General features: G+C 35.6%; 4 protein-coding genes across 4 annotated transcripts; 3 read left to right on the top strand and 1 right to left on the bottom strand.

Annotated features, from left to right (window-relative positions):
• The first annotated feature begins 152 nt into the window (after positions 1 to 152).
• Positions 153 to 4,901, top strand: LOC140225641 (uncharacterized). The gene is made up of 2 exons (XM_072305212.1): positions 153 to 1,946; positions 4,299 to 4,901. The coding sequence occupies exons 1-2, from the start codon at positions 1,844 to 1,846 to the stop codon at positions 4,613 to 4,615; spliced, it is 420 nt and encodes a 139-aa protein (XP_072161313.1). The 5' UTR covers positions 153 to 1,843; the 3' UTR covers positions 4,616 to 4,901.
• Positions 4,902 to 5,039: 138 nt separating this feature from the next.
• Mob3 (MOB kinase activator 3) lies at positions 5,040 to 14,798 on the bottom strand. The gene is made up of 5 exons (XM_019045762.2): positions 14,468 to 14,798; positions 13,539 to 13,689; positions 12,409 to 12,636; positions 12,068 to 12,183; positions 5,040 to 10,832 (listed from the first exon to the last, which is right to left on the bottom strand). The coding sequence occupies exons 1-5, from the start codon at positions 14,507 to 14,509 to the stop codon at positions 10,674 to 10,676; spliced, it is 696 nt and encodes a 231-aa protein (XP_018901307.1). The 5' UTR covers positions 14,510 to 14,798; the 3' UTR covers positions 5,040 to 10,673.
• A 124-nt stretch (positions 14,799 to 14,922) lies between these two features.
• On the top strand, positions 14,923 to 19,249 carry Nxt1 (NTF2-related export protein 1). Its single transcript, XM_019045764.2, has 4 exons — positions 14,923 to 15,087; positions 16,318 to 16,404; positions 17,249 to 17,393; positions 18,818 to 19,249. Exons 1-4 carry the CDS (start codon positions 15,076 to 15,078, stop codon positions 18,994 to 18,996), a joined length of 423 nt encoding a protein of 140 aa, XP_018901309.1. The 5' UTR covers positions 14,923 to 15,075; the 3' UTR covers positions 18,997 to 19,249.
• A 138-nt stretch (positions 19,250 to 19,387) lies between these two features.
• LOC109033237 (3-hydroxy-3-methylglutaryl-coenzyme A reductase) lies at positions 19,388 to 27,129 on the top strand. The gene has a single exon (XM_019045763.2). The coding sequence runs from the start codon at positions 20,515 to 20,517 to the stop codon at positions 23,182 to 23,184; it is 2,670 nt and encodes an 889-aa protein (XP_018901308.2). The 5' UTR covers positions 19,388 to 20,514; the 3' UTR covers positions 23,185 to 27,129.
• The last annotated feature ends 91 nt before the right edge of the window (positions 27,130 to 27,220 follow it).

Raw genomic sequence — 27,220 nt, 5'->3', positions numbered from 1 at the left:
CGCGTTTGTTCAATTTCATCACTCCCTCTGCAATCAATACGAATTTCGTCACCAACTAAAGAAAATACCTCTCAACTCTGAAGTTTAGACTAATAGAAATTATTTTCTCTCCTTATTGAAGTTTTTGATCAAAAAATCCGAACTTTGGGCCTACAAGATGCAGGGAATTTTATTCTTTGTCACAGACATTACATCTTGACACTTTAAAGTGTTGTAAAGGGCTAAGTATTCAGAGTAAAAAATTAAAGAAATTCCTCAAATTCTTGCAGGCTCTCTGCTCTCCCTCAAAGTTGCAGTAAAAGAATTAAACCTTAGTAAAAACTATACTGAAAATAAGAGCATCACGGAAATTACAAGAATTGGTTTTATTTTTAATAGGTCTGTGACCTAAAAAAAAAATGCCCTTCAATAACTCCTTCATTTTTTAAAAAAATCCAAATTTTGATTTCTATGTCACGGCCTGACAAATCTCAAGTAAAATTCAACGGTACAATTTTGGAAATAAACCCTTTCAAGGGGTTACAATGATTTGTCACAGCAAACAATAAAAAGTGCGGAAGAAAATATTCTATCATGATTTTAACAAACTTTAAAGTAATTACAAATGTATCCTTAAATTTTTCGAAACGGCATTTCTTTCGTAATTTTAATTTTTCATGGAAACAAATCATTGTTACCTCCTGCAAGGATCCATGTTCGAAGTTTACACCTTCGAATTTTACACGAGACTCGTAAAAATTTTCCTTTTTATGATGCTATATTAAGGTTTGTCTTAAACTCTTCTTATTCACAATCTACTTTGTATGGGGCATTCTGAGGAAAAGAGCAGTTTCAGGAACAACTGGATCGCATTTAGCAAAAAGGAACCAGTGCAATTACAGTGTTGTTAAAATATTGCCTCTTCATAAGTATCTAAAACATATCCCAAAATAGCACATAGTTTTTGCATCCCATCAAAAAATTGTTAATTTTAAACGGAAATAATTGTGTTAATTTTAATACTGCACAGATATTTAGTATTTTTAAAAGAAAAAAAAGAATTTGCAAGATTTTGAAAACACTTTAATCTTGCTGGTTCCTTTTTGCTAAATGCAATCCAACTGTGAATGAGACCCTTGAGTTTTTAGGAAGGGAATCTTATCGTCACACCTGATCTAACCATATTCTAACCAATCTTTACCCTGTCTGCGAAACTCATAGGCAGTTCACAATAAATCGATCGCTGATTGCAAAGAATGCAAATCTCTAGCGTGATGTTTGAAATCTCCAGTCATGATTTATATTTTCCATAGAAAACTAATCAAAAGTTTTCTGTATAATTTTACCTGATTTTTCCGAAACGAAGAAAACTAATGAAAAATTTCAATAGAAACTTTCAGCTAGTTCTCCTCGTAGGATAATCAGCCGAGAATTAAAATTTGGCAATCTGAGAAATGCATATTTGAACTTAGCCATCTGTATGCACTGTGCTCTGTATCATTGTGGTTTTTTAAAAATGAATTTTGAAAATTCCCTACTGAGATATGAGTTAGGTCTGCCAGAGGTTTCAAATCCACGCTCCCTCATCATGGCCCCTGACTATCAATTACTTTCTTCAACTACAGGTCAAAAATTTTAGCATCACGACTTGCGTGCAATGACACCCATTGCTCACATTGATGAGTTTCTAGGAAAAAATTTCAAAGAGGAAAAAAAAGCTCTCGAACGGAGAGATGCTTGCGTTTGTTTAGGGGAATGAGTCATTTTTTCGATCTGTTTTTTGGTTCATTTTTCGGGCTAGCTTTCCAAAGTTCTAGTTTTTCCTCTCAGTCGGAGCACTTGAGGACAATACTTCGTCAGTGCCATGTCGCGGCAAGTGAAGTTGCGTGTTGACACCGAGGTAAAAGCCTCTCTGCTACTATTTTTGATCATTTTCCCTGGAATCATTTGGCTGCATGGCTGCGAAGGTATTATAAATTTAATCTACTTTAATGAATTTGTCTATCATTACTACAAAATACAGGGTGTCCGGAAGTCAACGTACTTAACTTTCAGGATCGATTTTTCGGCTCAAAATATGACTTCATATTCCTATACATATGTAACAAGGTGGAGAAATGGTGCTTGGTCCACATCATTTCGCGGGCAAATCAAAGCCAAGGAGTTCCAAAAATTAAGATTAGAGTCAAAATTATTTTTGAGCTCTAATGCGCACCAGTACGAAACTGAGGGGGGAGAGTGTTCAGCTCAGGCAGTTTGCATAGGAATATTAAGTTGGAGTCACGTCGAGAGATCTATACCGGTTTGGGCCTTTTTAGACCTCATTAGGACCTTGTTACATACAGTTTCGGGCCACTTCTTAGTGTTTTTTTTTTTTTTTTTTCTTCTTCATTTATTCCTATACACAAATGCCCAAAAACGCTTCAGAAGTGAGCTATGGGCTTCCAAAGTTGCCATCATTATCCTCTCAAATTGATGTATCTCTTCGTCATTTTGTCATAAGTAGCTGAAACTTTGTGTAGGGGATATTTTTTAGCATGCTGTTCATTTTTCTTGTTTTCAAGGACGTGCGTCTTCGGAAAATGACGTCACAAGCGTTCCCGAATTTTAAAATTGCTACAGCTTTTTTGATAGATGATGTTAGGGAAAATGGATCAAGGCACGTAAAAGAGCGCAAAAAATCAAGCGGACGAGGTACTGCACGAACTCTCCGAGAAACGCATCATTTCGACGCAGCAGAGCTTTGAAAAAGTTTCAGATTTTCGAGACTCCTTGTTGGGTAGGTCATTTTTACTGCAAGGACTGTAAGAAAGCATAGCGCATAGCTCACTTGTGAAGCGTTTTCGGGCATAAGTGTATAGGGGATAAAAGTCATATTTTAAGATGAAAAGTCGATCCTGAAAGTTAAGCATGCAGGCACATTAAATTTCGGACACCCTGTGTAAACGATGAAACTATCAAACTACGTATCTCGTCTGCTGTGTTTAAAAATTTCCGCTCCCATCTTAGGTTCTTGAAGGAGAATAAATCAAGATCATTCCTTGAAGTTTTAATAGTTTTCTCCATACAGAGAGGAAAAATCACGGAAGTTTCCAAGAATTGCCAGTGAGTAGTTTTCCATTCCAAGAATAAAGAAAGACAGGAAATTTGTAATGTCGTAAACCGAGATATGTGGTCTGGTAGTTTCGTCGTTGATATTTAAGTAGGATCCAGTCATTTTTACTAGGTACAGGCATAGGCACTGGTCAAATTAATTAACTTCCTCCTTATTCTTGTTACGATTTGACAAATGGAAATTTGTACAGGAAATATTTTTAGCTTTTGAGGAAAACTCCATTCAAGCTGATGCATTAAAAAAATCTATCTAAATTTATTCTACTAGATTTTACGAAATTGCAAGGCAAAATTTTGATCGGGTTTCTTGAAGAAAATAAAACAATCGTTTTAAAAGTTGCAATTAAAGCATGCATTTTCTGCATTAATATTCACTTACAATCGGTTGGTTCAGACATGGTCTTGTAAAAATGTCTCGGTCATCTAGAAAGACTACCACTCAAAGGACTGGACACGGAATTCCAGGAAATTGAGCACCGGCTGAATTCCAATATTATTTGGACTGCATTTTGCAATTTAGAACTATAAATTCTGGCTCTTCTGGAAAAACACTTATGTACATAGGGAAACTAATGACACAAACGTTGTTTTTAAACTGGGCTAGAATTTATAGTTCCAAATTGCAAAATGTAGTCGATTTGATTTGATGTTCCTTATGACCTCCCGAATACGATGAGCTTTTAAAATTGAATTTTTTTTGTGCTACAATCGGAGAAAGAGGGGCTAAAAATGTGAATTTTCAGCCTTCTTACAAGCGCTTCCTGATGTAGATGAGGGTCTTTTGTTATGTGTGTGTGAATGTTGCTCTGCATACTTGTATCATGCATAGGATTTTGTATCCTTTTGTCTGTTTTATTTCACCCACCTGTGAGGAGACGAAAACTGTCTTCGATCACCAATATGTTGCTGCAACATTTGTACTGGATATTGTGTGTAAAAAACAACACAAAATTCACTTTTCAGCACCACTTTTCTAGAGATTAGTACACAGGAAGTTCGATTTCAAAAGCTCAAGGACGTAAAGAAAATCCTATTAAATAAAATTGAAAATTAGCTGCTGCCGAATTTCTTGGTATAATGTGCGTAGTCCCTCTATCTTCGCTGCAAACTTATCCTAAAGGGTCTATGCATCAAAGGGGTTTACGGCAGATAAAATTGGGAGTAGTACAATAGTTTAATTTCTCCGCCCTTTTTTTAATTCACAGCACAACTAACACCACAAGAAAGGTGTGATCAGAAATGCTTGGATGTTGGAACCGTGAAGAATGGAAGATTTCATATAAAGATTGCAAAAGGCAAAGTGACCAGATTTTGGTTTTGCAACTGTATTGTAACCGATGAAATGGTGAAATTTATTCGTGATAAAAATTTGAACGAGATTACGTTTAACTGTTTGACTACTTTTTCCTACACAGCCGCAAAAGCTTGGTTGAAAAGTCAAGGAGTTATTGTGAAAGAAAGGATTGAAGCTGAAATGTTTACGATTGGAAGTATCCAAAACCCTTACAGGATGGATTTGTAGAAAAACTAATCTAAGCTTGATGAGTATATGCCAGCGATTCATTGCACGTAGTTGAAAAAATAGATTTTCCTTCAGAATTAAAAATCTTCTTTAAAAATTGACTCCATTTTGCAATTAGAAACTACAGCATCCGGATCAGTTAAGAAACAACATATATACTATTAGTTTCCCTAAGCGCAAAAGTGTTTTTAAAGATCAGCCAGAAATTGTAGTTTTGAATTGCAGAATGTAGTCCGGATATTTATTGAAAAAACATGTCAGCAATATTCATAGCAGACCAATTTTATGGAAACATTAAAAACAAATGTTGCCGGTTGGTAAGTGTTGCTCACATTTCACATGACATTAAGATATTTTTGCCAGAGATTTAGGAAAAATTTGTCATCGAAGGATTGATTTGGTCCAGATGAATAACAAATAATAATTTAGGTTGCTTTCATCTTTTATTTTTCATCTTTCAATATGTATTATAACTATGATGTTATAAAGGTGTTATTGTAGTTAAAACTACATGCAAAGTTTGATACAGTTACAACAAATTAGGTACTAAATATGAGTGTCCTTGGTTATTCTTATTTGTAATCAGAATTTTCAACAATGTATGGGGCCTTTCCTCAGAGATAAACATTAATTTAAAAGATTTTAATAAATCTTATCTTACGAAATTGAAATGGGGGATAAAATAACAACTCAAAATCACTATAAAAAAAAGTTCCTGAAACTAATCCTTGTAAATAAGAACACAAACTTCTTTGAATGTTTAATTGAGATAGACCATCATGGTCAATTTTCTCACAAGAGACAAAGTACTTTAATTTTGGCTGTCACTTACACGACAGTGTAAAATCAAATCTTCAAAAATACAGAATGAAATCTTGCTCATTCCTACATGGTATACGTAAATGTTAGTACATTTCAAAAACATTTTGATCAAGATTTGAATCCTACGTTAAGGTGTAATTAGTGTAAGAAAAAATCATAAGATAGCAATAATTCAAAATAAAAGATATGCTGGTGTGATAATAATTCGTAAAAGCAATAATAGTGAAAGAAAAAATAACGCCTAAACAAAAAATAAATTGTATCAACAAGAACAGTGCTAGAGAGATGCAAAATAATCACAAAACGTAGAATGCATCACAATCAATGCAGCTAAGAGGGCGAATATCAATTTTGTTAAGAGACTACTAAGCTCACACAAAATATTTGGAATAAGTTAAATTTTTAAAAAGCATTATGGATATAAGAAAATTGTAACAATCATGACTGATTAATATTAAATTTTTTTAATTCATATTTTACTTTTATTTTTAATTTTTTCCTGTTATTCGCTATTTTTAAAAAACATCTCATTAGTTTTCCTACATCCAATTCATAAAATGATGCTTGCTCAAAGTATCTGAGGTAACATTAATTTGAATTGAAGAGCGAAATTTACGAGTACTCATGACACAAAACGAAGAAAAAACTGGTTCTAAACGCAAAATTCCTGTAAGTTCTGAGTTCTAGGTAACTTTACTCATACTATTGTTTTTTGAACATTGATCCTCATTTCAAAGAGAAATTTCTTTACTAAGAGAAAGACCTTTAAAATTGCATCAAAGCATGTCGATGGCTAAAATGCGAAACTACTTACCTCCGTTGCGGTGTTTCAAAATCTCTCCTCCTTTTTTACTTTTTCAAAGAGAAACAAGCCAACTATATAGCTTGAAATTTCTGCGGAATATTTTGATAATTGAGAAAAGAAATCAAGGCAATTTTCACGAACTTGGTAGTTTCTCGATAAAAAAAAAACAGTATGACAGGAAGTATGCAGTGTCGCAAACAGAGATACGGGGTTTCGCACTTTAGCCATCGATGGAGCATAGATAAGCATGAGAGGGAAGTTCAACTTGAAGTACTGAGCCCAAAGTAGTCTATTATAGACTGGTCAGCCATTAATTCAGAACTTTTTGACACTTTCAAAATCCATAAACTAAAGATTACAAAAGATCTGCTAATTGAGCAAAAATCAAGAGAAACAAAAACATTACTTACAATGAAGTTTTGGTACCTACAGGAATCACCAAAAAGAAGCCTCTTTTTCAAGTTAGTATGTGCTGCAAAAACGAGTAACGAATGTTTTCCGAATGTAATCCGAAAATGTTTACAAGTTTGAGACGGAAATGGATGTGATGTAACCTTAAAATTAAGTTGCTATCAGTAGAGTTGAAACTGACTAGATGCCCTTAACTAACTTGTGATGATTTTCTATAGCCAGAAAAAGATTTACATACATTTTTGGTACATTTAACAGCAGAAATACTGATAGAGACTTCATTGGGGTACTCTCATCTAGAGATCAGCTTAAAATTGGACACTTATGGAGAAAACATATTTGTACTTTAATAAAAAATGGAAAGTATACATTACTTCATGACACAATTATAGATGGCCATGGGTACATAGTAATCTGGACGTACAGCTAACAAAGCACATCTGATTAAATTTCATAATTTATGCTTACGATGTACTTCATCATTATTCTTTTGAGGAATTTAGATTCTTATATGCTCGCTTTCGTTTTCACAAGACCTATAAATCTTAAATTTAGACTTATTCTGGTAAATTATTATGCGTAACTACACAGCTCCTTCTTACCCTGCCGTTGCAAAAAACAAGTGACTAATATATAAAATATTTAAAAACTTTGTACGTGATCCTTCAAACCGAGCTGCCATGAAAGATAGAATAAGCATCTAGTATTTGCAACTGTTATCACATCATCATGGCAACTTTTTTGTCTTATACGCTTCGATGGGTTGGAGTGTCTCTGCAAATGAACTTTACACTTTATTCTGGCAGTCAATCTTGTCCGCTTATCTATTAAAGACGATGAAGTTTCAGAGAGGTTGGATGTAAAAGAAATTCAGAAATTTTTTAAACTGAGAACTGAGCTGAATAAGACGTATAAACTCCCTGTGATTTTACCCTTGATAATGAGGAATATAATCACACATTTCTAGTTACAGCCATGCTTAGTTTCCTGATCAATAGATCTAACATCAACGAAAATAAGGCAACGCTTGATGTGATTAGGCTATTTCCCGATTAGATCCGTTCATTTGGTCCGCTAAAAAGCTCAAAGACACCTAACTTTGCTGTAAGACAGATTTTATTAGCCCTCTCAGTTTCTATGCTTTAAGCAACTTTTAAAATTCTCATTCTGGTTACTTAATCATTGTAAGGTAGATATGGAATTTTTAGACTTCTTTCTTTTTTGAAAGAAACAAAAATTAGAGTGCGAGGCTTACAAAATGCAGGTAAAAGTGCACTGAAATAAAATCCCAGTGGGTCATTATAGGAGGCAACAGCCAAATTTCCTTGGTTCAAGTAAAAATCTCACAACGTTGGTTCATAGCATTACTTCTAACTAATGAAAAAAATCACAAAAATGTATGCAATTATGAATAAATCATAATAAATGAAGAAAAGAAAAAAAAAACATGGGCAATTAATCTAGGTTCCTGATAATGATCCATAATTTGCTAATACTGGACGCCAACATGATTACATACATTATAATATAATTTACATGCAAATTTTATGGAAATATTCATAGCTAAATTCATTGCATCATTAAAGTCTTTGGTTCGGTAATTCATACTAATTTTTATTCAGATGTATTGTTTTCATTTTTTTATTTGCAACTAAAAAAGCCTTGAGACTAGATGACAGCATCATTGTAACAAAAAAATCTGGCATAATTTTCTTCGACACTTAAAAATAATATTCATGCATTTCTTACAAGGTTTGCTTTGCTAAATCTATAAGATTTATCTTCTTTAAAAATTCAATAGAGTTAAACTAGTTAAATAGTTTACAATAAATTATGTAATTTTTACAAGGGAGAAAAAGGGGAAAAGTGCACTTAGAAGCATTTTCTTTATTACATAGGAAGTACTATTATTACTGTTGGGAAAGTTATTGGGAAATACACCGTTTGAGTCTGCTTGGACATGATTTGTTTTATTTTCAATTCTTCACATAAAACTTCCTTCAACCATCATTATCACTTATAGCAAATTGTAATTCATAGTCACATCCCACCCTGCTTTCAATAGCTTGCACAACTTTTGAATGGTCTAAAGGGACTCAGAGATGTATGGCAGTATTAATATTCTTGAAAAGGAAGAAGTAATGATAAGTAGAGCAAAATGTATAAAATACACTATTACAGTTAAAAATATGTTGGTTAATAATGATTGAATCTCCGGAAAAGAAAACATGGGCCATAGTGCAGAACGACATGTTTTTATTTCTGACGTTGTGGACTTCCTGTCATACTTTATTTTTTTTTCCTAGAGACTCGTCAAAGTAATTTCTTGAGAATTACTTGATCCATTTTCTCTGTTAGCAGAATAATCAGTATTTTCAAACTATATAGTTGACTTCTTCCCCTTCGAAAAAATAAAGTAAAGAGGAAATTTTGCAATGCCGCAATAAAGATGCATGGTTTGTGTTGTGGTCATTTTATGCAAATATTTTTGTTCTAATCGGCATTAAAAAAGTTATCATCTCTTCCTCTGCAGGATTATTGATAAAATTGATAGACAAAGCGATACACAAAGGAAGACATAGAGAGTATGGAGCAATCCTAATGGTTGAAATGGTTGCTTCCTATAGACTAAGGGAGAAAATGATGGACTAACTAGGGTCTCTAGCGGGTTGTTGTTACTTTGTCTATTATCTACCTTCTTTGTCTACTTGCAACCACCCGCTTCCACCAATAGGATCCCTCCATATCCCTTTTATCTTCTTTGTCTATCAATTTCAACAATCAGCCCTCTAAGCTACGTCACTTCATTTGATTTACCATAACTTGCAGATTGTCTTATGAGCTTAGACTTAGTACTTTTCATAAAATCTTGGAAAGCAACGAAATTCACCGGTGAGATATCAATTACAACATTAGAAACTCTTGTATCTTGGTCAAAGGTATGGTCAAATATGTGTGGCATTTTATTTCAATGAAAAAAATAATCAATACTTTGCACTACTTTCTGGTGGGTCTCTAAAAAAAAGTCAAAAATTTCATTTGAAAACATGGAAAAATGAGGAAACAGCAGAAAAATTTAAACACTTCAATAAAGATATAGGTTTTGAATTTCTTGATCAATAGACGTGATTCCGTCATTATGAGATTATGGAGGACTTTAAGTGGTATTATGTATCATTCTTTCACATATGTATGAAGCAAATATACAAAAAATTACACCGGTTTCCTTACCAAGAAGAGGTTTACCTAATCAAGATATAGGTTTGAGTTTCTTGATCAATACACATGATTCCGTCATTATGAGATTATGGAGGGCTTTCAGTAGTATTATGTATCATTCTTTCAAATGTGTTTGAAGCAAATATACAAAAAATTACACCGGTTTCCTTACCAAGAAGAGGTTTACCTAATCAAGATATAGGTTTTGAGTTTCTTGATCAATACACATGATTCCGTCATTATGAGATTATGGAGGACTTTCAGTAGTATTATGTATCATTCTTTCAAATGTGTATGAAGCAAATATACAAAAAATTACACCGGTTTCCTTACTCAAATAACTTTAAGTCATGCAGTCATGCTATTTTTGCAATAAAGGAGGGCTGTTTCCAGCTTGTACAATTTTTTCTTCGTTAAGGGTTGCATTGTGGAGCCTCCTAATTTATTTGGCTACAGGATTGCAAAAAGTTCCATGCCTTCCCTCAAATTCAATCAACTTTCCCCCATTTTTAACCAAACTTTATGATCGCTTTCCCCTGAAGAAAAAACAGAAAAGAAAAACCTTGCAAGGCTCCGCCCATTTCAGGGAACCAGTGCACGATTGGGCTAGTCATGGTAGGGAGGTTTCTGCTCTATTGTGTAGCTAGGATTATTCATCCATGCTGAGTACTTGCAGGGTCGTGAAGTGGTGACCTCTCCAAAACAACTTATGACAACGATAAAAGAAAGATAATCATTTGAGCACCTTTTCGGCGTACAGTAAATGATGCGAGGTACATTGCTTGAAGATAAACTAAAAAGTTACCGCTGACTCTGGCTGCTGCTCTGATGCACAGGCGAACTATCACGACAGATAAGGACAGTCATTTCCTTCAACGGCTCCAGTTCTTTGCTGCTTACAAGATCGAACTCACGAATGAAATAGTAGAAGTGCTTGTAACATGTATTAACGTGAGGCTCCTGAAATGAGCAAGAAAATACTATATTAATGCGAAGAAACATACAAATTTAAACGCTTCGTTCGAAAATATTTGTAGGAACATTAGCTGCTTACAACAGATACATCATCTTCATGTCATATGGGACAATAAGTGAACTATCTTTTTTAAAATAATTACAGAGATATTGGCAATGTGATCACGGGCACACGAAAAGTTTGAAGGATGGAGTTCTTGTATGATATAGAGATATGCGATTTACACACTACGCTGAAAGTCCATCTCTAAAACCAGTTAAATTCTCCTTGCACTGGTGAGGAGTAAGACATTCGCAGGGTTGCCACTTTCTTTGGATACTCAGAGGCTGGAACCACAGCAACCCTGCTGATGTATTTGGTCCCTGTCTGTGCATGGAGAGTTTGACTATATATCGAGATGGACTCTCAGCGTAGCGTGAGGGATCCCTCCATTATAGCCTCAACTTTAAGAGCTTTTTTTTTTAAGTTTATTCCAGAGAAAACCTGTCGCACTATTGTCTTTCTTGCAAAATTTTACATTGAGACAATTACTTAAATTGCAAATCTCTGATGCATGCAAGAGCTTCATTGTCGACAGCAGAGGAAAATCATCTGGAGACAACAATTTCCCCAATTTCCTGAGTATATGTGGTCAGATTGCCAATAATGCTGCCCTTGTTAAGTATCTCACATGGTATGGACACGATGTATCTGTTGAAAGCAGTTTAATACATCACTTAGTTATTTAATTGGAAAACCAGAACAATCTTTTTTAAGACACCCTTTATGCGATGACGTTTTCTCAAAAAGTGTTGGAGTACTAAAAAGAATAGCACCCGCGATGAATTTTTTTAAAAGCATGCTGGATAACTTCATTTTTTAAAAAGCATGCGGAATAACTTCATTTTTTAAAAAGATGATTATTATACAAAAATTTAAAAGCAACAGGCGCACATTGCACAGTTTGAACCCTGTTTTCCAATACTCAAATTTTTAGCTCTTTCTGGGGGTCCTTTCTCACGGTGGCAGCAAAACATTTAGAAAAAAACCTAAATAACCTGGGACTAAGTTCACCAAAAACTTTTGAATGGCACCATAGAAAAAGAACTCCCTTTCATCCATTTGTAGTAGAGCCAGGTTTAAAAAAAAAAAAAAAAAAAAAAAAAAAGAAAAGAAAAAAAAACTGGAACTACAGAAATTATAATAATTTTCGGAATGTAAAAGAAGGATTGAGACTTACAGCTCCTATGGATACAATCCTGTCAAAGTGATGAATATAAACGTGGACAAACACTCTGAACAGCCGGGTTAAAATTTTTCTACACAAAGACTGAAAATTCTTTGGGAATGGTACATCTGAAACAAAAAAAGAGTAAATGTAACAACATATTTTATCAATGACATATTGAAAACGACAAAAGATCTTCACAGATTCTCTCAAATACTTTAAAAACCTTAAATTACAATCATTAGTGACAGTGTTTCTTTCTAACCCATCCTGAATTCTGCTTTATTTGTGTATTTTCCGAAGGAAGTACACTATTTTTTACAACTTCAATCTTAATTTGAAAGAGGTAGTACCTGTTGAGACAGGGAATAAATTCTCGTTGTTGATCTGAGCTTCAATCCAATCCATGAGCAACGACACATATTTTGGAGCAGGTAAAGGGGTTGGCTTCTTGTATTTTTCTCCATCCGCCCAGAGGTATTCAAATCTTGGACCACCTGCCATTGTTGGACACGTTTCTTCCACACAGTACTCAGCAATTGTACCATAGATCAAGTTAATACGATTGAAAAAATCCACCACTGGAAAAAAAATGATTTGTATTATCAGAAAAAAAACCAAGACAAAAAGCCTATCAAATAGAAAATTTATCGTAAATAATCAGCTAACTTGTACATTATTTAGACCGCATTAAGCAGAAAGGAACCAAGCCACATCAGCTATTGCTAAATTTAACTGCACAATTTAATTTTATGAATGAAAACGTTTGTGCGGATTCTTGCGCAAATTTCAGTGAATTTTCTGCATCATACAAAGCAAATTCCTCAAAATTTGCAAAAAAATGGCACAATTTGTGTTTCGTAAAAACTTAAATTGCCCAGTTAAATTTGGTAATAGCTGATGTGGCTTGGTTCCTTTATACAAAACGCAGTCCATTTGAGGATAAAAAAAAATAATACAAACATTTAAGAAGGCTCTGTATAAACGGAATCAGAGGTGAGTTGTCAAGCTGGACTGTTTAGAATCATTTGGAAACAGAATTACCCAAGGCTGAGCGGTTAACTTTGTTCCACTTCCTTGGTATTACGCGATGACCTGCTTCTTTACATACATATGAGTGCCGGACATTTTAACTAACAAAAAGGATCTCCACAGGGCAATGGGACCATTAAATTACGATCAGTAAACAGAAGGACTTCTGTCTGGTAAGTCTACTGAGACAATGTAGCTCAGAAACTATTCTCAATTTTGATTCGTCTTTCTTAGTTCTAGTGATATGATCTGCATGATCTCACTTTTTAGATGACTCTTTTACCTACTTCTGAAGTCATGTTTTCATGTTGATACAAAACCCCCTTTTAATATTGATGTGGATTTGAGGATATTGGTGGAATATTTAAGCAATACACTATGCAAATTAAGTTTTGATCTGTTAGAACACGATACTTATTGAAATAAATGGGAACTGTCAAAGTTCATTTACCATGTACAGCAATCCAATCATTTAAGTCTTCTCCTTCGGGTAACTGGACAACAGATCTTAGATTGATACCAGAATTCAAAGATGCCTGTGCTTGCTTGTGTAAGGAATAACGCATTGTTCCAGGATTGAACTTCTTTTTCGGCCGGAACGTCTGAAAAAAAAGTTAACGATGATTTCACACTATCGCCAGAAACCAGCCTATGCTGACATTGATTTAGTTAGTTTGCCATTTCAAAAGTAATGTGTGACAGGAAGATTACGACATTGCAAACCAAGATACGTCGTTTGGGAGCTCCGCTGTCACTGATGTGCATTCTGGTGAAAAAAACTCCAATGCTGGCGGTGACAAGGAGACAAAGGTTGAGATGTAGTCACCTTCCGGCCAAAGTACCTTGAGCGCCATGCGACGTTTAAAAATTTTTGCCGCCATTTTATGTTCTTACCGAGAGATTGTTTGACAAAGCTGTCCGAAAATTTCACTGAATTTTCTTCGTGCTGCTGATGGAATTCAGTGAAATTTTCAAACAGATTCAACCTACAACTTCTCTGTAAAAAAATAGTATGGCGGACGAAATTTTAAAACGTCACATGGCACTTGTGTTACTTTGGCCGGATCAACATCATTGAGGATAAGGCAGCAATGCTAAACTTTTCTTATCAGACATTGGACCATATAAGGTAGATGCAGAATCTCAATATGGCTGATGCTCATTTTGAGTACACTAACAATTCAATCGTTGATAAAATCTGTCTTCCTAATTCTTGAAAAGCTTAAGGAGAAAAGCCATGCAGAGTAAATATTGCTTGGATACATTAATTAAACGAGAGGAGTAGCATTTATGTAGCATTCAATACTGTCAAGACAGGAAACATGATTTATTCTCTCAAGGTAATTTGGGTAGGTATTACAGATGCGCTTGAATACGAACCTTCCCTTTTTGGAAGAAGTCTACGAAGCCACTGATTGACATTTTGAAATGAGAGCTGAATTCAGATGAAAAGAAGGGAAAAACGTTCAAGCTGATAAATTTTTTACTTTAAGACTCTCTTTTGAGATAGATTGATGCCGAAATTGAGGTGAGGTAAACACAAGAGGTGTGATAACTTTCATTTTTAACAAGAACTTTCTTCTTCAGGTCTTGAATGGTTCACACAGCAAAAAATTAATATAACGCAGAGGAAACCGGATGTATGGTAATCGTGTAACTTAGATATGCAAATTCAGAAGAAAGCTTGAAACTTTCGGAACTTCGACGAAAAAAGCACAAAAACAACTTTATTATTGTTCTTCTTCTTTTTCCAAATTGCGATGTTGACGTTGACTGATGGATTTTCGGCAGTTTTCATGTTTTGATTTTGTTGTTATCGCTGTTGTTATCGGAAATCGGATGTCGCATGGCCGGCGAAAGAACTTTAATTTTTTTAAATTTGTCAGCGAAATCAGTTTATTATTTCCATTAACGACGTTCCTTCTAGGCTCAGTACTGAAAAGACCAGGATAATTTTATCTTCTCTGAAATAATCTTTCACCTCCTCGATGGAAACTCTTGTAAGTACCTTAGGTTCCTAGTACGTCAGTGCTGAAAAATGTTCATTTAAAGCAATACTTTGAAGCTAAAAAGGCCTTTTTATTATTCATTCATCTTCCCAATTAAATAAATACAAGGACTATAAACAATCTAATCCAAAATCTCACTCAAACGTATTATGCAAGTATTAGCAAATAGAGTCTTCGCCAAATAAGTTTACGCACCTCCACACTGCAACAAAAGATTATCCGATGTCCCTTTCACGTGTAAAGTACTTAAATGTAGAAAGCAAGATGGTGGATCTTCTGTCACTGTCAAATAGTGGGTAAATTTACTCGGCGTGGACTCTGAAATGTCACAAAGTCATGTGGATGGACTCTTGGCGTAGAACTATGCTTCAAAAAATCAAGCCAATTTCTCCCGTATTATCTGTTTTAAGATCCAATCACAATTTGTAACTCCCTCTAGAATATGTCGAAGAAATAAATTTTGTCACCTTTTTCACTCATAATCCGCAAGCAACTAAACAATCCAATGTTTATGCGAATTTTCGCGGATAGATTTGGTTGACTTTTTCAACTAGAGCAGCAAGGTTGCAAACTAATGGAGAAAAACGCTCTGCTGCAGTCAAGAATGATACTCAGCTGCTCGATGAATTTTGGTGAATATTTACACCTCCAGAGGTGGGTCATCATTGCTGCCAGCATGAAAACCAAATGTTGTAGGTGCACCGTCATCCGGAGGGAAATTCGTTTTCTCGTAATGGAGGTCGGCAGTAAGTTGAAAACTTCGACCAAATCCTCTCGTGAAAATTTGCCTATTGAACACCTTTTTGTAAATCCAAGCGAAACCGAAACTTGTGCGTGCAGGGATGCAAAATGTTCCGAAGTGTGGACTGCGTTCTACATTCTGGTTGTTTTGTCTCACCCCATGTTACCGAATTGTCTTATGGCCGAATGTCTGATTTTTTAACCGAATGCCCAATTTTTTGTAAATTTTGCGACTTTAAAGTATTGAGTAAATAAGAAAAGAAGGATTTTTCTTGTTGGAAATCACTTCATAACTCAAGATTTACCACATGTATGCCTCGATCCTAGTATTGCAAAATTGGGCTCTTTCTACACCTTGCAATAGCCACTTCTCAAAATGGAAATTCTAGGGTTTTTTTTGTGGAGGCAGAGCTTGCAGGTCTGCTGTCTGTCAGCTGTCACAAAATTTATTTATTCATTTAAGTTTTTTTTTTTTTCTAGGACCCGAAAGCGCATGTTGAACTCGCATGTTCAACTGCTGAAGAGTTCACAAAAATCTACTATGAAAATATGGACAAAAAGAGACTGGTTAGTAATGTTTTTTTTCTGAAGGAAAAACAACGTGTCAGCTTTCGAATGTTGTTAAAATTCCTCACGAAAAATATGTATTTTTGGAGACTGTTATGGATATTTTTCCTTGAAATTTTCACAAACTTTCGATATAAGTCTGAACATCATTCTTTGAAAAATGGGCTAAAAATTTTTTGCTAATGGTCCCTAAAATTCGTGATTTTTTCAAGGAAATTTGGTAACGTCTGAAGGCTCATATGGCCTGCTTTCTTAGCATAGCAGTGTTGTTGTAATGCCAATGTTAATTGGTCTATTGTGCTTTATAGTCAAAAGTAAACAACTGCCAACTTATCTGATGCCAGTTCTGCTAAGATTAATTCATTAGTGTCAAAAATGAATTTCAAGAAAAGAGGTGCGAAATACTTTGCTTTTGGGTGCTGATTATTAAAGGACCAAAATTGAGTTTTTTAAGCATTGTAGAATAGTGGAAATGTTTACCACTTGCCCTTATGCGAGAAGAGAATGTACGCAGTGATTCAGTTATTTGTGAGCTTCTTATTTACTAGAGCATCGGCTCACTTGCAGTACCTTATATCTGTTCAATCTTTTTTGTTTGAAAAATGAAACTCAAGCATAGAAACTTCTCAGACATTTTAGATGAAAGTTTTCAACCGTAACGATAATAACTTGGTAGCATTATTTTGCGCATAAAATGAAGGCTAATGTTTATTGCGTCAAAATGAAAATATCAGCAATAAATGTGCCTTTCAGAGTCTTTGTGATTTAGTTTATGTCCACAAATCATTTAGAGTTAATACAATTGTATCTTTCATGACAGTCTCATTTTTGTTTTTACTTTCAGCTCATGCCTAAATTGTACCTTGACAGTGCAGCAGTTGTGTGGAATGGAAATGGGTTTTCTGGAAAGGAGAGTATCATAAAACACTTGGAAGATTTGCCAGGATCTCATCATACTGTAACTACCTTGGATGCTCAAAAAGTTCCAGGTTTGTTAAAGGAAAAAAATAACTATCAACTTTGACCAAGTTATTCACAACCTATACACAATTTCAGACGGGGCTGTATTTTAAAGCCCTGCATAGACGATCAAATTCCGAACCAATTCCGATCAAAGTAGACATGCTGATGACTGGTGTCTAATGGTAGACTGGTGGTCACCATCTACCATCAAATTTTGACGGGCCGCACTTTTTTGTTCAAAGTAAGATCAGAAAGGAGTGCCACCATTCATCATTTCCTGCCACAGGAAACATTTCTGCCAAGTTTTCATTTTAAAATGAAGCAAATTAATGAGTTTAAGACTGATGACTCCCGACACTTTGATGCTACTTTGATCGGAATTGGTTCGGGAATTTGATCGTCTATCGAGGGCTTAAGGGAGGCCACACACGGGCTACAGCCCGAGGTGTCAGATTTTTTGGGGACAGAAATTGATTGAAATGCATCAGTAGGTGAACGCAAAGAAAACTCACAGAAAAATTAGAAATAAAATAAAAAAACAGAATTAAATTTTAAGGACTAAACAATCTAGTAATTTTGAAGATCCTTATTTATATACTTCTTTCAGTAAAGAATTTAAGTTCATAAAATACTAATTTTGAAAATTAGAAGTAAAAAATGTTTTACTGTTATTTTGAACAGAAAGAGTACCTTTGAAAGAGTATTTTAAGTATATTTGCTTGTTCTGAAAGTGATGCCTTTTTTTTCTTTTTTCAAGTCCTCAAAGGTCATCACTATCGGAATCTAATAATTCTGGGAGTACCAAACTATCGTCGACCCAGGGGGCAAAAATCAGATCCTAATCTAGGGTTACCCTCCGGATAAAGGGGAGCTGAAACGTTTTTCAATAATGGAATAGGAAAATATGGATCTCAATTCCCAACTTCTCATTCTGAAATGGTTGTTCATAGACTATGCCAAAATTGCTGCCTCCGTTCCAAACCCTTTTTGTTGAATGCATTCTTCATTTTCAGATGTGCTGGGTGAATCATTAGTTATACAAGTCTGTAGCACGGAGGAATTACTTTGTGACTGACATATTTTTGCGTAGCACAGCAAAATTGTGTGTTGAGTTTCTTGTACGATAACCACTCCAAAATTTCCTGCAGGGTGATTTTTTACTTGCCTCAGTGCTTTTTGTATACCTTCAACGAGAGATTTCAGGTTCTCTATCTCTCCTGATTTTGCTAAAATCTCCTGTTTTTCTTCTCCTAGTTCGGCGGCACAAATACAGTATGTGGTAAGCTGGGAAGGCTTGTTGTGTCTCTGGGATAGTGGATAGGATAGTGATGACAGTGATGATATGAATGATAGTGGTCCAACTTAAGATCTAAACGAGTGTTATTTTCATGTTTTATGAATTTTGTACACTCTCTTTATGGTTCTATCAGTATCAACATTCTTTTTTCAGAATCCGTGACAGGAAACAAACTAGCATATGTGATTCAAGTGTATGGAATCGTTAAGTATGAAATACATAGAGAACAGAAGTCCTTCCACCAAAATTTTATGATTATTACCGACGAAGATAACAAATGGAAAATCGCAAGTGACTGCTTCAGGCTCCAGGATGCAATCCAGAAATCTTAGTTCTGGTAACTGCTCCTCCTCCTTGATTTTAAAATGTTAATTTATTTTGCTGTAGAGACTTCTTTCAAATCATGAAACATGGATGTCACCTAGAATCATGTATTATAAAAGATCTCTATCAAAGCATATCTTCTTGCTAAGTTACTCGACTAAGAATTGTCAAAGCTCTCAACCAAAGTTCGAGCATTGTATTGTACAAAGTGTATAAAGTTTTTTTTTTATAATAAATACTGTATTTTTTTACCAGAAAAAACTTTTGATAATTTTATGTGCTTTGAAAGACGTCCGCCGCTGCTCATATTCACTTATGTTCCTTTGTACTCTCCATTGAAGACACTTTAGCTTCAAATTTGAAAGTTTTATAAAATTACATTTCTCAAGGAAGGAGCTACTTTTCATCTGTATTGGGACTCTGAGAGAGCAGAAGATCGCGAGTGAAATCAAGACATGATAAACACAAGTCACAGCTCAGGAATCAAAAAGTGTACCCATGCTTGAATGAGTCTGACCGACTTGTAAGATTAACGATACATGGAAAAATATAAAAATGAAATGGAAAAAAGACTACTCATCATGAGGTCAAACGAGCTTGCTGCATTTGAGTGAATCAATTTGCCCATCTAATACATTATTAAGATTACATAAGCAAGAGTTAGTATTTTTTAACCTGGCAATTTTTGCGATCAACGCATGTAGTAGGTTCTTCTCAGAATCAGTCTGAGTTCTCACAGCGCAGCATAGTTGTTTACTAAAAAAAGATGATGAGATAGGTGTGAGGAGAAGCATTTTTTTTTAAAAAAACAAAATACAGTTCATATACACACCTCGTGAATCTTAATACATTTTTCTCCAACTTAATACACGTCTTCAAAGTGGAGATAGGAGTAAGTAGAAATAATTGCAGCAAAAAAAATGAAAATGAAGAGTCTGACAAAAATATTTAAAGCAACAAAAAATGGGGATGAAGAAAGGAGTGGCCGTGTGCATTTGTAATTTCGCGGGCTTCAACCACTATTACGTCATGTCTGCAGTGTTGCCGAATTTCGCGTGGCGCATGCGTGAAGTGAAAGCTTGCTCTATGACGCATCATGGCTGTCTGAACTTGATATTACGTCATCTTCATTCATTTTTCCCGACGTTTCTTGTGAATTAATTTGTTGTTCTTCGAGATTTGTTATCAGTATCGCTCCAATTTTCCCGCAGTTTCGTGAGTTGAGTTCTTCAAAAGTTCGCCGTCCCTTTTATACAAAATAGACTTGTTCATTTTCCATCCTGATCGTCAGTGTTATCAGTAAATTTATTACAGTGTTCTGAGATCACCCCTTGTGAGGCTGTTATCAACAAATTGTCACAGTATCCACAGCTGCAGAACTTTTTCCCTCCTAGAGGTGTGAGCGATTGTCAAATCCAGTGATCATGGTAACAAGTGTATTACGTACACGTAATGTGCTTCTCGGGGAAGTTCAAATGACTATTTTCTGATTCCAATCCTCTCTGTCAAGTTATCAAGAATACAGAATGGTAGCAAATTATTTCTTGAGGCACGGTCAGTTCTGTGCCTCACACCCATGGGAGGTCATAGTGGCTACTTTCACTTTGACAGCATGCATGTTAGCCATGGATTCGAAGCCCGTTCGCAATGTGACCATCACAGACGAAATCAACGCAGCGGATGTAATTGTCATGACCCTTATCAGGGTCGTTGCAGTTTTGTACAGCTACTATCAATTCACAAATCTCCAGAAACTTGGATCCAAGTATATCTTGGGTATCACAGGATTGTTCACGGTTGTTTCTAGTTTCATGTTCAGTACGAGCGTCATAAACTTCCTGCATGGCGACATATCGGATTTAAAGGATGCTCTCTTCTTTTTCCTTCTCCTGATTGACCTTTCAAAAGCAACTACTCTCGCCCAGTTAGCCCTCAGTGCATCAAACTGCGAAGAAGTAAAAGAGAACATAGCCCGAGGAGTTTCCCTACTCGGTCCGACAATCACATTAGATACGCTCGTTGAAACTCTGGTCATAAGCGTTGGTACTTTGTCAGGTGTTCAGAGGCTTGAAGTGCTCTGCTGCTATGCCTGTCTCTCAGTTGTTGTACATTATGCAGTTTTCATGACGTTTTATCCTGCAGTACTATCTTTAATTCTTGAGCTTGTACGTTGTGGTCCAGGAAGTAGCGTGCCGTGGTCTGAGAAATCTCCATTCATGAAAGCATGGCAAATAGAAGACCAAAAACCAAACCCTGTTGTTCAACGTGTAAAACTGATAATGTCTGTGGGCCTAGTAGTGGTTCATGCCCACAGTCGTTGGTCTCTGCATGAAGAAAACCCTCAGGATAGCGCGGAGAAAATGATCGCAGGTATCAACATGAGTGACAATTCTAACGACAATGTTGCTTCTCAAGAGCAGTTTATCAAATGGTTTCCTAGCATAGATAATATTTTAATTTTGATTCTGATACTCGCTCTAGTAGCCAAGTTTATTTTTCAAGACAACAATCACATGGCAACAGAAGCCTCGTTAGCAGCGCATTTGTCACTTGACACCGCTCTGATTAACAAGTTCACACCAGCATTGTTGAATGGTGAATTCGCTTCCTCCAGGGATTGGAGGGAAGTAAGCTGTCGTCAAATTGAGTCTAGAATTCACCCCAACACCCCGAAGAAACGCTCTAATTTAGTTATGGACAATAAATGCTCTCAAACAGACCATACTTTTAAAAGTGGAGGTGAAGCAGTTGAATCTGAAAACAAAATGGTTCAAACATTGCTCGATGAGAACGTGGAAAATGTGGAAACTCCTCTACGGTCCGTAGAAAATTGTGCAGAAATCTTTAAAAATAGTGGCTCAGCTTCAACCTTAACAGATAATGAGGTATGTAACCTAGTCGTTAACGGAGTGATTCCAGCGTATCAGGTTGAAAAAGCTGTTAAAAATCCAGAACGTGGTGTTGGAATAAGGAGGCGCATGCTAGCCATGAAAACTCGCAGACCAGACTTATTTCAAGATTTACCGTACAAAGATTATGATTACAGCAAAGTTTTGGGAGCTTGTTGTGAAAATGTTGTCGGTGTAGTCCCACTGCCGGTAGGAATTGCTGGCCCATTAAGATTGGATGACGAGTTAGTATATGTGCCGCTCGCTACCACAGAGGGTTGTCTGGTCGCAAGTACGAACAGAGGTAGCCGGGCCTTATCTCAATGTGGAGTGAAAAGTCAAGTCGTCGCTGATGGTATGACACGAGGACCTGTGGTTCGTTTCCCCTCTGCAACTAGAGCCAGTGAAGCAATGGGATGGATGTTGGAGTCCGATAATTTTGATGGAATGAAGAAAGCGTTTGATTCGACCAGCCGTTTTGCGCGGCTCACGAAAATCCATGTGAGGATCGCCGGACGATACCTATTTGTACGGTTTGTGGCAACAACTGGTGATGCTATGGGAATGAATATGCTTTCGAAAGGCACAGAACATTCGCTTAAGTTCGTGAAACGGGAATTTCCAGACATGGAAGTCCTAAGTTTGAGTGGCAATTTCTGTTCTGATAAAAAGCCCGCAGCCATCAATTGGATTGAGGGAAGAGGGAAATCTGTGGTTTGTGAAGCTGTTGTTCCAGGGTCTGTAGTATCATCCGTCTTGAAAACAACAGTTCATGCTCTAGTTGATGTGAATGTTAGCAAGAATTTAATAGGCTCGGCCATGGCAGGAAGCATTGGTGGATTCAACGCACATGCAGCCAATATTGTTACAGCCATTTTTATTGCAACAGGTCAGGATCCTGCGCAAAATGTAACAAGCAGCAACTGTATGACCTTGATGGAGCCATGGGGTGAGAACGGCCAAGATTTATATGTTTCTTGCACAATGCCCTCCATTGAGATAGGTACAGTTGGCGGGGGAACGATTCTCTCACCACAAGCAGCGTGTTTAGAGTTGTTGAAAGTGAAAGGACCCAATCTTGAAAATCCTGGGGAAAATGCCAGTCGTCTAGCACGAGTTGTTTGTGGGACTGTTCTTGCCGGAGAGTTATCATTGATGTCCGCCTTAGCATCTGGACACCTAGTTCAAAGTCATTTAACTCACAATAGATCTAGTGCTTCATTAAACAGTTCACTTAACAATCAATCTTTTTGCGAAACAGAATCAAAAGTTAGAATGACCTCCTCAGTACCAGAATCCATGTCTTGATATTCTATGTAAATCCTTTGAAGTTCCTTAATCATGTGGTACTCTAGTAAAATTCGCTGAAATGAGAGAAGGAAGTTGTAAATACAAACTCAAAAGTAATGGAGTGAATTGAGGAAGTTGTGTACTTGGGTACTTTTGTTTAGAATGAGAGAATCCAATACGTTGATAAGGGCTGGTACAGAGGCCCAAAGTGTGATCTTGTATCATCTTAATTGATCCTTTCTGCATTTGATATTAGAATTAAGATGTTAGTTTTGCAGGTCTCTCAACCATGTTTTTGTGTGCGCAGCTCATCTAATTAGTTCTCCTGCGCAGAAATATTCATGTTTTATCTGATATATAAAAAATAATGCATGAGCTAACAGCCTCATAGATGATGGACAATTCCTGTATTGCTCTAATTGATCCTTTGTGAGATCTTTATTCCTATTAGAAGAATTTTCTAGTTTTGCTAGTACCACTTCCAACAAGACTGATTCATCTGAATTTTTTTGGAAATAGTTTCCTAATTGCTATAATTATTTCTTGTTCAAGCTTCAGGATGTTACCTACGATTTTTCAAGGCAATGGTAAACCAGAAGAATACTAGATTTGAAGCTTTTTCCAGTGTCTTGATTAATAATAAAAAAAAAAAAAAATTGCCATTGGAACATAGTTTCTGATTAGGAAAAGGATTTTCAACATTTAAGAAATTCAAGAGCATATAAGTCTCTTTCCCTGCTATAATTAGTATCAGTGCCTGAATTCTTCATTTCCGCACTGAGATATTCTTGTTTCTGTTTGAATAATCTTGCACTGTATTGTATGAAAACAGTTTTGAAATCCATGTTTGAGATACACCTTTTTTCCAGCATGGTATTTGGTTTCAGAGAATATTCTTGGAGCACAGTTCATAAAGTTGCGCTGTGTCAGGAAATGCCTAAAAAATTGTACTATGTATTGTTCCAGCTCTACCTTTGCATTTGTAATAAATTTTCCAATAAATTAAAAGGACAATAAATAAAAAGGTAATTTAAATCCTGTACATATCCTGTATTTGGTAACTCACCATTAATAACAAGTGTTACTTAATCTGTACAAATATTAATAACTACTCTGTATTGAAGTTTCACGATTCAATAACAATTTCCCTATCACAGTTGCAAGTTCTTAAACCGTTTTGAAACTGAAATTATTTTGCCCAGTATTTCAGAGCACATATTGAAAGTTTTTCAGACAAAAGCTTCACTGACAATAAATGATGAAGTGTGAAGCATCTGTCATTTGCACAAGTTAATACTGCATTAGCTGCCAAACCTTAGAGATTTGTGTCCGCTTGGTAAAACTAATATTCTAAAGCAGAGATTTTGAGTACTCCGAATTATTTATCCGTCATAATAATTAAATGTATGAAAATCACCTAAGGCCCTCAGATTTTTCCTGTGAAGCTATTCAAGAAGATTTGCGCAAAGTGGAGGATTCTTACCTCCCTTTTTCCAAATGTTGTACCTTCCTGCTCATTTTGCAAATCCTTCAGAAACTGCTGCACAAAGATAGTGATTTTCAGTAAACGCACACCTAAACCCTCCATAGCCAGAACAAACTCCGAGTACCTCATTACAAACGGTATGCTTGGCAGTCATACTAGAATAGGGAACATTTTTTCAAGCGTTAACCAGTTTCGATTGCTGCCCTAAGTTGCTGAAAAATAATCGAATTGCGACATGAAACTACTTTATGGGTGCATGGTATATCAATGGAGCTTCCAAAATCAAAAACTTCTACCTATTGCTAACTTAATTTAGAAACTTGTTTTGTTAATGAGCTGAAATTACACATACTTGCCCCTGCTTTATAACGTGGATGTTGTCTCTCATGTTGATTTCTAAATTTTCTTCACCATTAAAAGCGGAGTGTTTTGCCAGTAGTTTGTCAAATATCATAAAATTCACCCCATAGAGGTTCTTTTACGTCTTTGAGTTATTAGATTTTTACTCAATTCAAGTACATCTCTAGTCCTCAATTCTGATTGTGCGAAGCACATTGTGACTACTTTTCCTAAATTTCGAAGCAATAAAAACTTAAAAATTGCCTTAAATTGACTGTACTTTCCCATTATATGTATTTAACTTCCTCTTGGTGTTTTATGATTCTGGTCATCATTGACTCTGGCAGTATTCTCTCAAGGTTGTGTTACTTGCGTATTTATTGTTAGCCCGTACGTCTTCCAGCAGTCCCACTTTTGTATTTCTTGCTTGGCCATGGATTTTCAATTTTTGGCATTGGCATTGATAATTTAATTCCTGTTACCCTCCAGCTTATAACCATTGCCTTTATTGATAGTCTCTATAATACAGTTTGGTTCTTTTGAGCATATATTAGATCTCATACATTGACTTTCTTGATTTGGGTTACTCTTACTTACAGAATATTTGGCATGATGTAACTCCTTACTCCTAGTGATATTTCAAATTACTCATTGTTTGACTTTAAGGAATGGCAAAATTGTTTATCAATAGAGTATCAAGCTCTTATATTAAAGGAAATTATGTGAGGGAGAAATGGACGGAGTTTCAATGCGTTTCCCACTGCATTTCACACTGCCTAATTTTCTCTCATACGTTATTTTTTTATCAGCAAACTGAAATACTTAACTTCTTTAAACTTTCTATGAATTTACCCTGTATTATATTGTAAAGAATACACTCAACAAATTTTAAGTTTCCGTGTTGCCAAGTTTTCTGTTCATGAAACAAAACACGAGAGAAAATGAGGCATTGTTTGATGCAGTTGCGAGCTCATTCTGGCCAACAATAGGTCCATCCGAATTATGCTTTGCTCTGGCTTGTGGGTTTAGACCCTCTCATTGTCAGTTTTCTCTTGCTCAAGGCCTTGACTGCTGCAATGAAACTGAGAACATGAAAGATCTGCTGCTATTGTTCAAGTTTTCACAACGCCGTTTGTCAACTTTCAAATTCAAGAACATCCCCGCATCAAGAAAATTATGTATTACGTATCATGTGCGTCAAGTGTTTTTATTCATTTTGAACCATCAACCTTGTGAATTCACTATTTTATTTTTTTAAAATTATTTCGATGTCATGAGGCATTAGTGATCTGTTTGCGTTGCATGTATTCAAATAATATCGTCTCTCAGAATTATAATCCTTCGAGAGAGGAAAACACTTTTCTAAGCCTCTTAATGCACTCAGATCACTTTTGCTTCATTAAGTCTGACTGATTCTCCTTCTCACACGGAAAAAAATTCAATGCTGATTTAGCATTCAAATTGTTAAAAAAAGCCCATCAAGTTTCAAATGCTGATTTTATAATACAAAAATGCTAACACAACATTTGACTTTGTTCGTTTTAAAGTGGGCGTAGTTAAGTTAGCATTTCTTAAAATGTAAAATCAGCATTTGAAACTTGTTGGACATGTTTTTAACAATGAAAATTTTAAATCAACATTTAATTTTTTTCCGTGCAGGATGAATCGAAGCTCTGAATGTGGGAAGGGCATTTCTCGGTGACAGTACTTCAGAAGTTCTGTAGTTAACTTACATCCTAGAGGAGAATCAAAAGTGTGATTTTTTCAGAATTTTTTGATTGGACACAGTAGAATCATGAAGAATATTCAGTGAAATATAAGCAGAGATTCTGAAACACTGCTACCAAGAAATCCCCCTCTTGCACTTAGCGCCTCACTTCATTGCCATTTCCATTTTCATTAGAGATAGTCGTCTATTTATTACTCTTTAGTTTGATGTAGATAGTAGCCCTCAGGTATGAATTTTAAATTTTTTAATTGTATGATCTGAAAACTATTCTTTTACAACCATTAATTTGAGTATGAAGTAGATTGAGTAAGAATCATGCCAAGGATGAGTTTTTTTTTTATATTTTTCTCATTGTCAGTGTAATATTTTGTAACTAAAAAAAAATAAAATTGTTGAATTTGTGTTATAATCAAGTCGTTTAAATTTCTTAACCTTTTATCATTCCATTGGCGGTTCCTCCTGAAAAGATCCATGATCTATAGCCAAGAAATTTTTTTAAA

This window comes from Bemisia tabaci, chromosome 10 (genome assembly GCF_918797505.1).
Source record: "Bemisia tabaci chromosome 10, PGI_BMITA_v3".
In the NCBI taxonomy this organism is placed as follows: domain Eukaryota; kingdom Metazoa; phylum Arthropoda; class Insecta; order Hemiptera; family Aleyrodidae; genus Bemisia; species Bemisia tabaci.
This window is presented reverse-complemented; position numbering and strand designations above follow the sequence as displayed.

Excerpts from the sequence above, each read along its gene's own strand:
- LOC109033237 (XM_019045763.2), top strand. The coding sequence starts at position 20,515 with ATGGTAGCAAATTATTTCTTGAGGCACGGTCAGTTCTGTGCCTCACAC.
- Mob3 (XM_019045762.2), bottom strand. The coding sequence starts at position 14,509 with ATGTCAATCAGTGGCTTCGTAGACTTCTTCCAAAAAGGGAAG. Across the intron at positions 12,637-13,538 it reads TGATTGGATTGCTGTACATG|TGGTGGATTTTTTCAATCGT; the intron begins GTAAATGAACTT and ends TTTTTTTTCCAG. Across the intron at positions 12,184-12,408 it reads TTTATTCCCTGTCTCAACAG|ATGTACCATTCCCAAAGAAT; the intron begins GTACTACCTCTT and ends TTTTTGTTTCAG.
- Nxt1 (XM_019045764.2), top strand. Across the intron at positions 16,405-17,248 it reads ATATGGACAAAAAGAGACTG|CTCATGCCTAAATTGTACCT; the intron begins GTTAGTAATGTT and ends TTTTACTTTCAG. Across the intron at positions 17,394-18,817 it reads GGATGCTCAAAAAGTTCCAG|AATCCGTGACAGGAAACAAA; the intron begins GTTTGTTAAAGG and ends TTCTTTTTTCAG.
- LOC140225641 (XM_072305212.1), top strand. The coding sequence starts at position 1,844 with ATGTCGCGGCAAGTGAAGTTGCGTGTTGACACCGAGGTAAAAGCCTCT. Across the intron at positions 1,947-4,298 it reads TTGGCTGCATGGCTGCGAAG|CACAACTAACACCACAAGAA; the intron begins GTATTATAAATT and ends TTTAATTCACAG.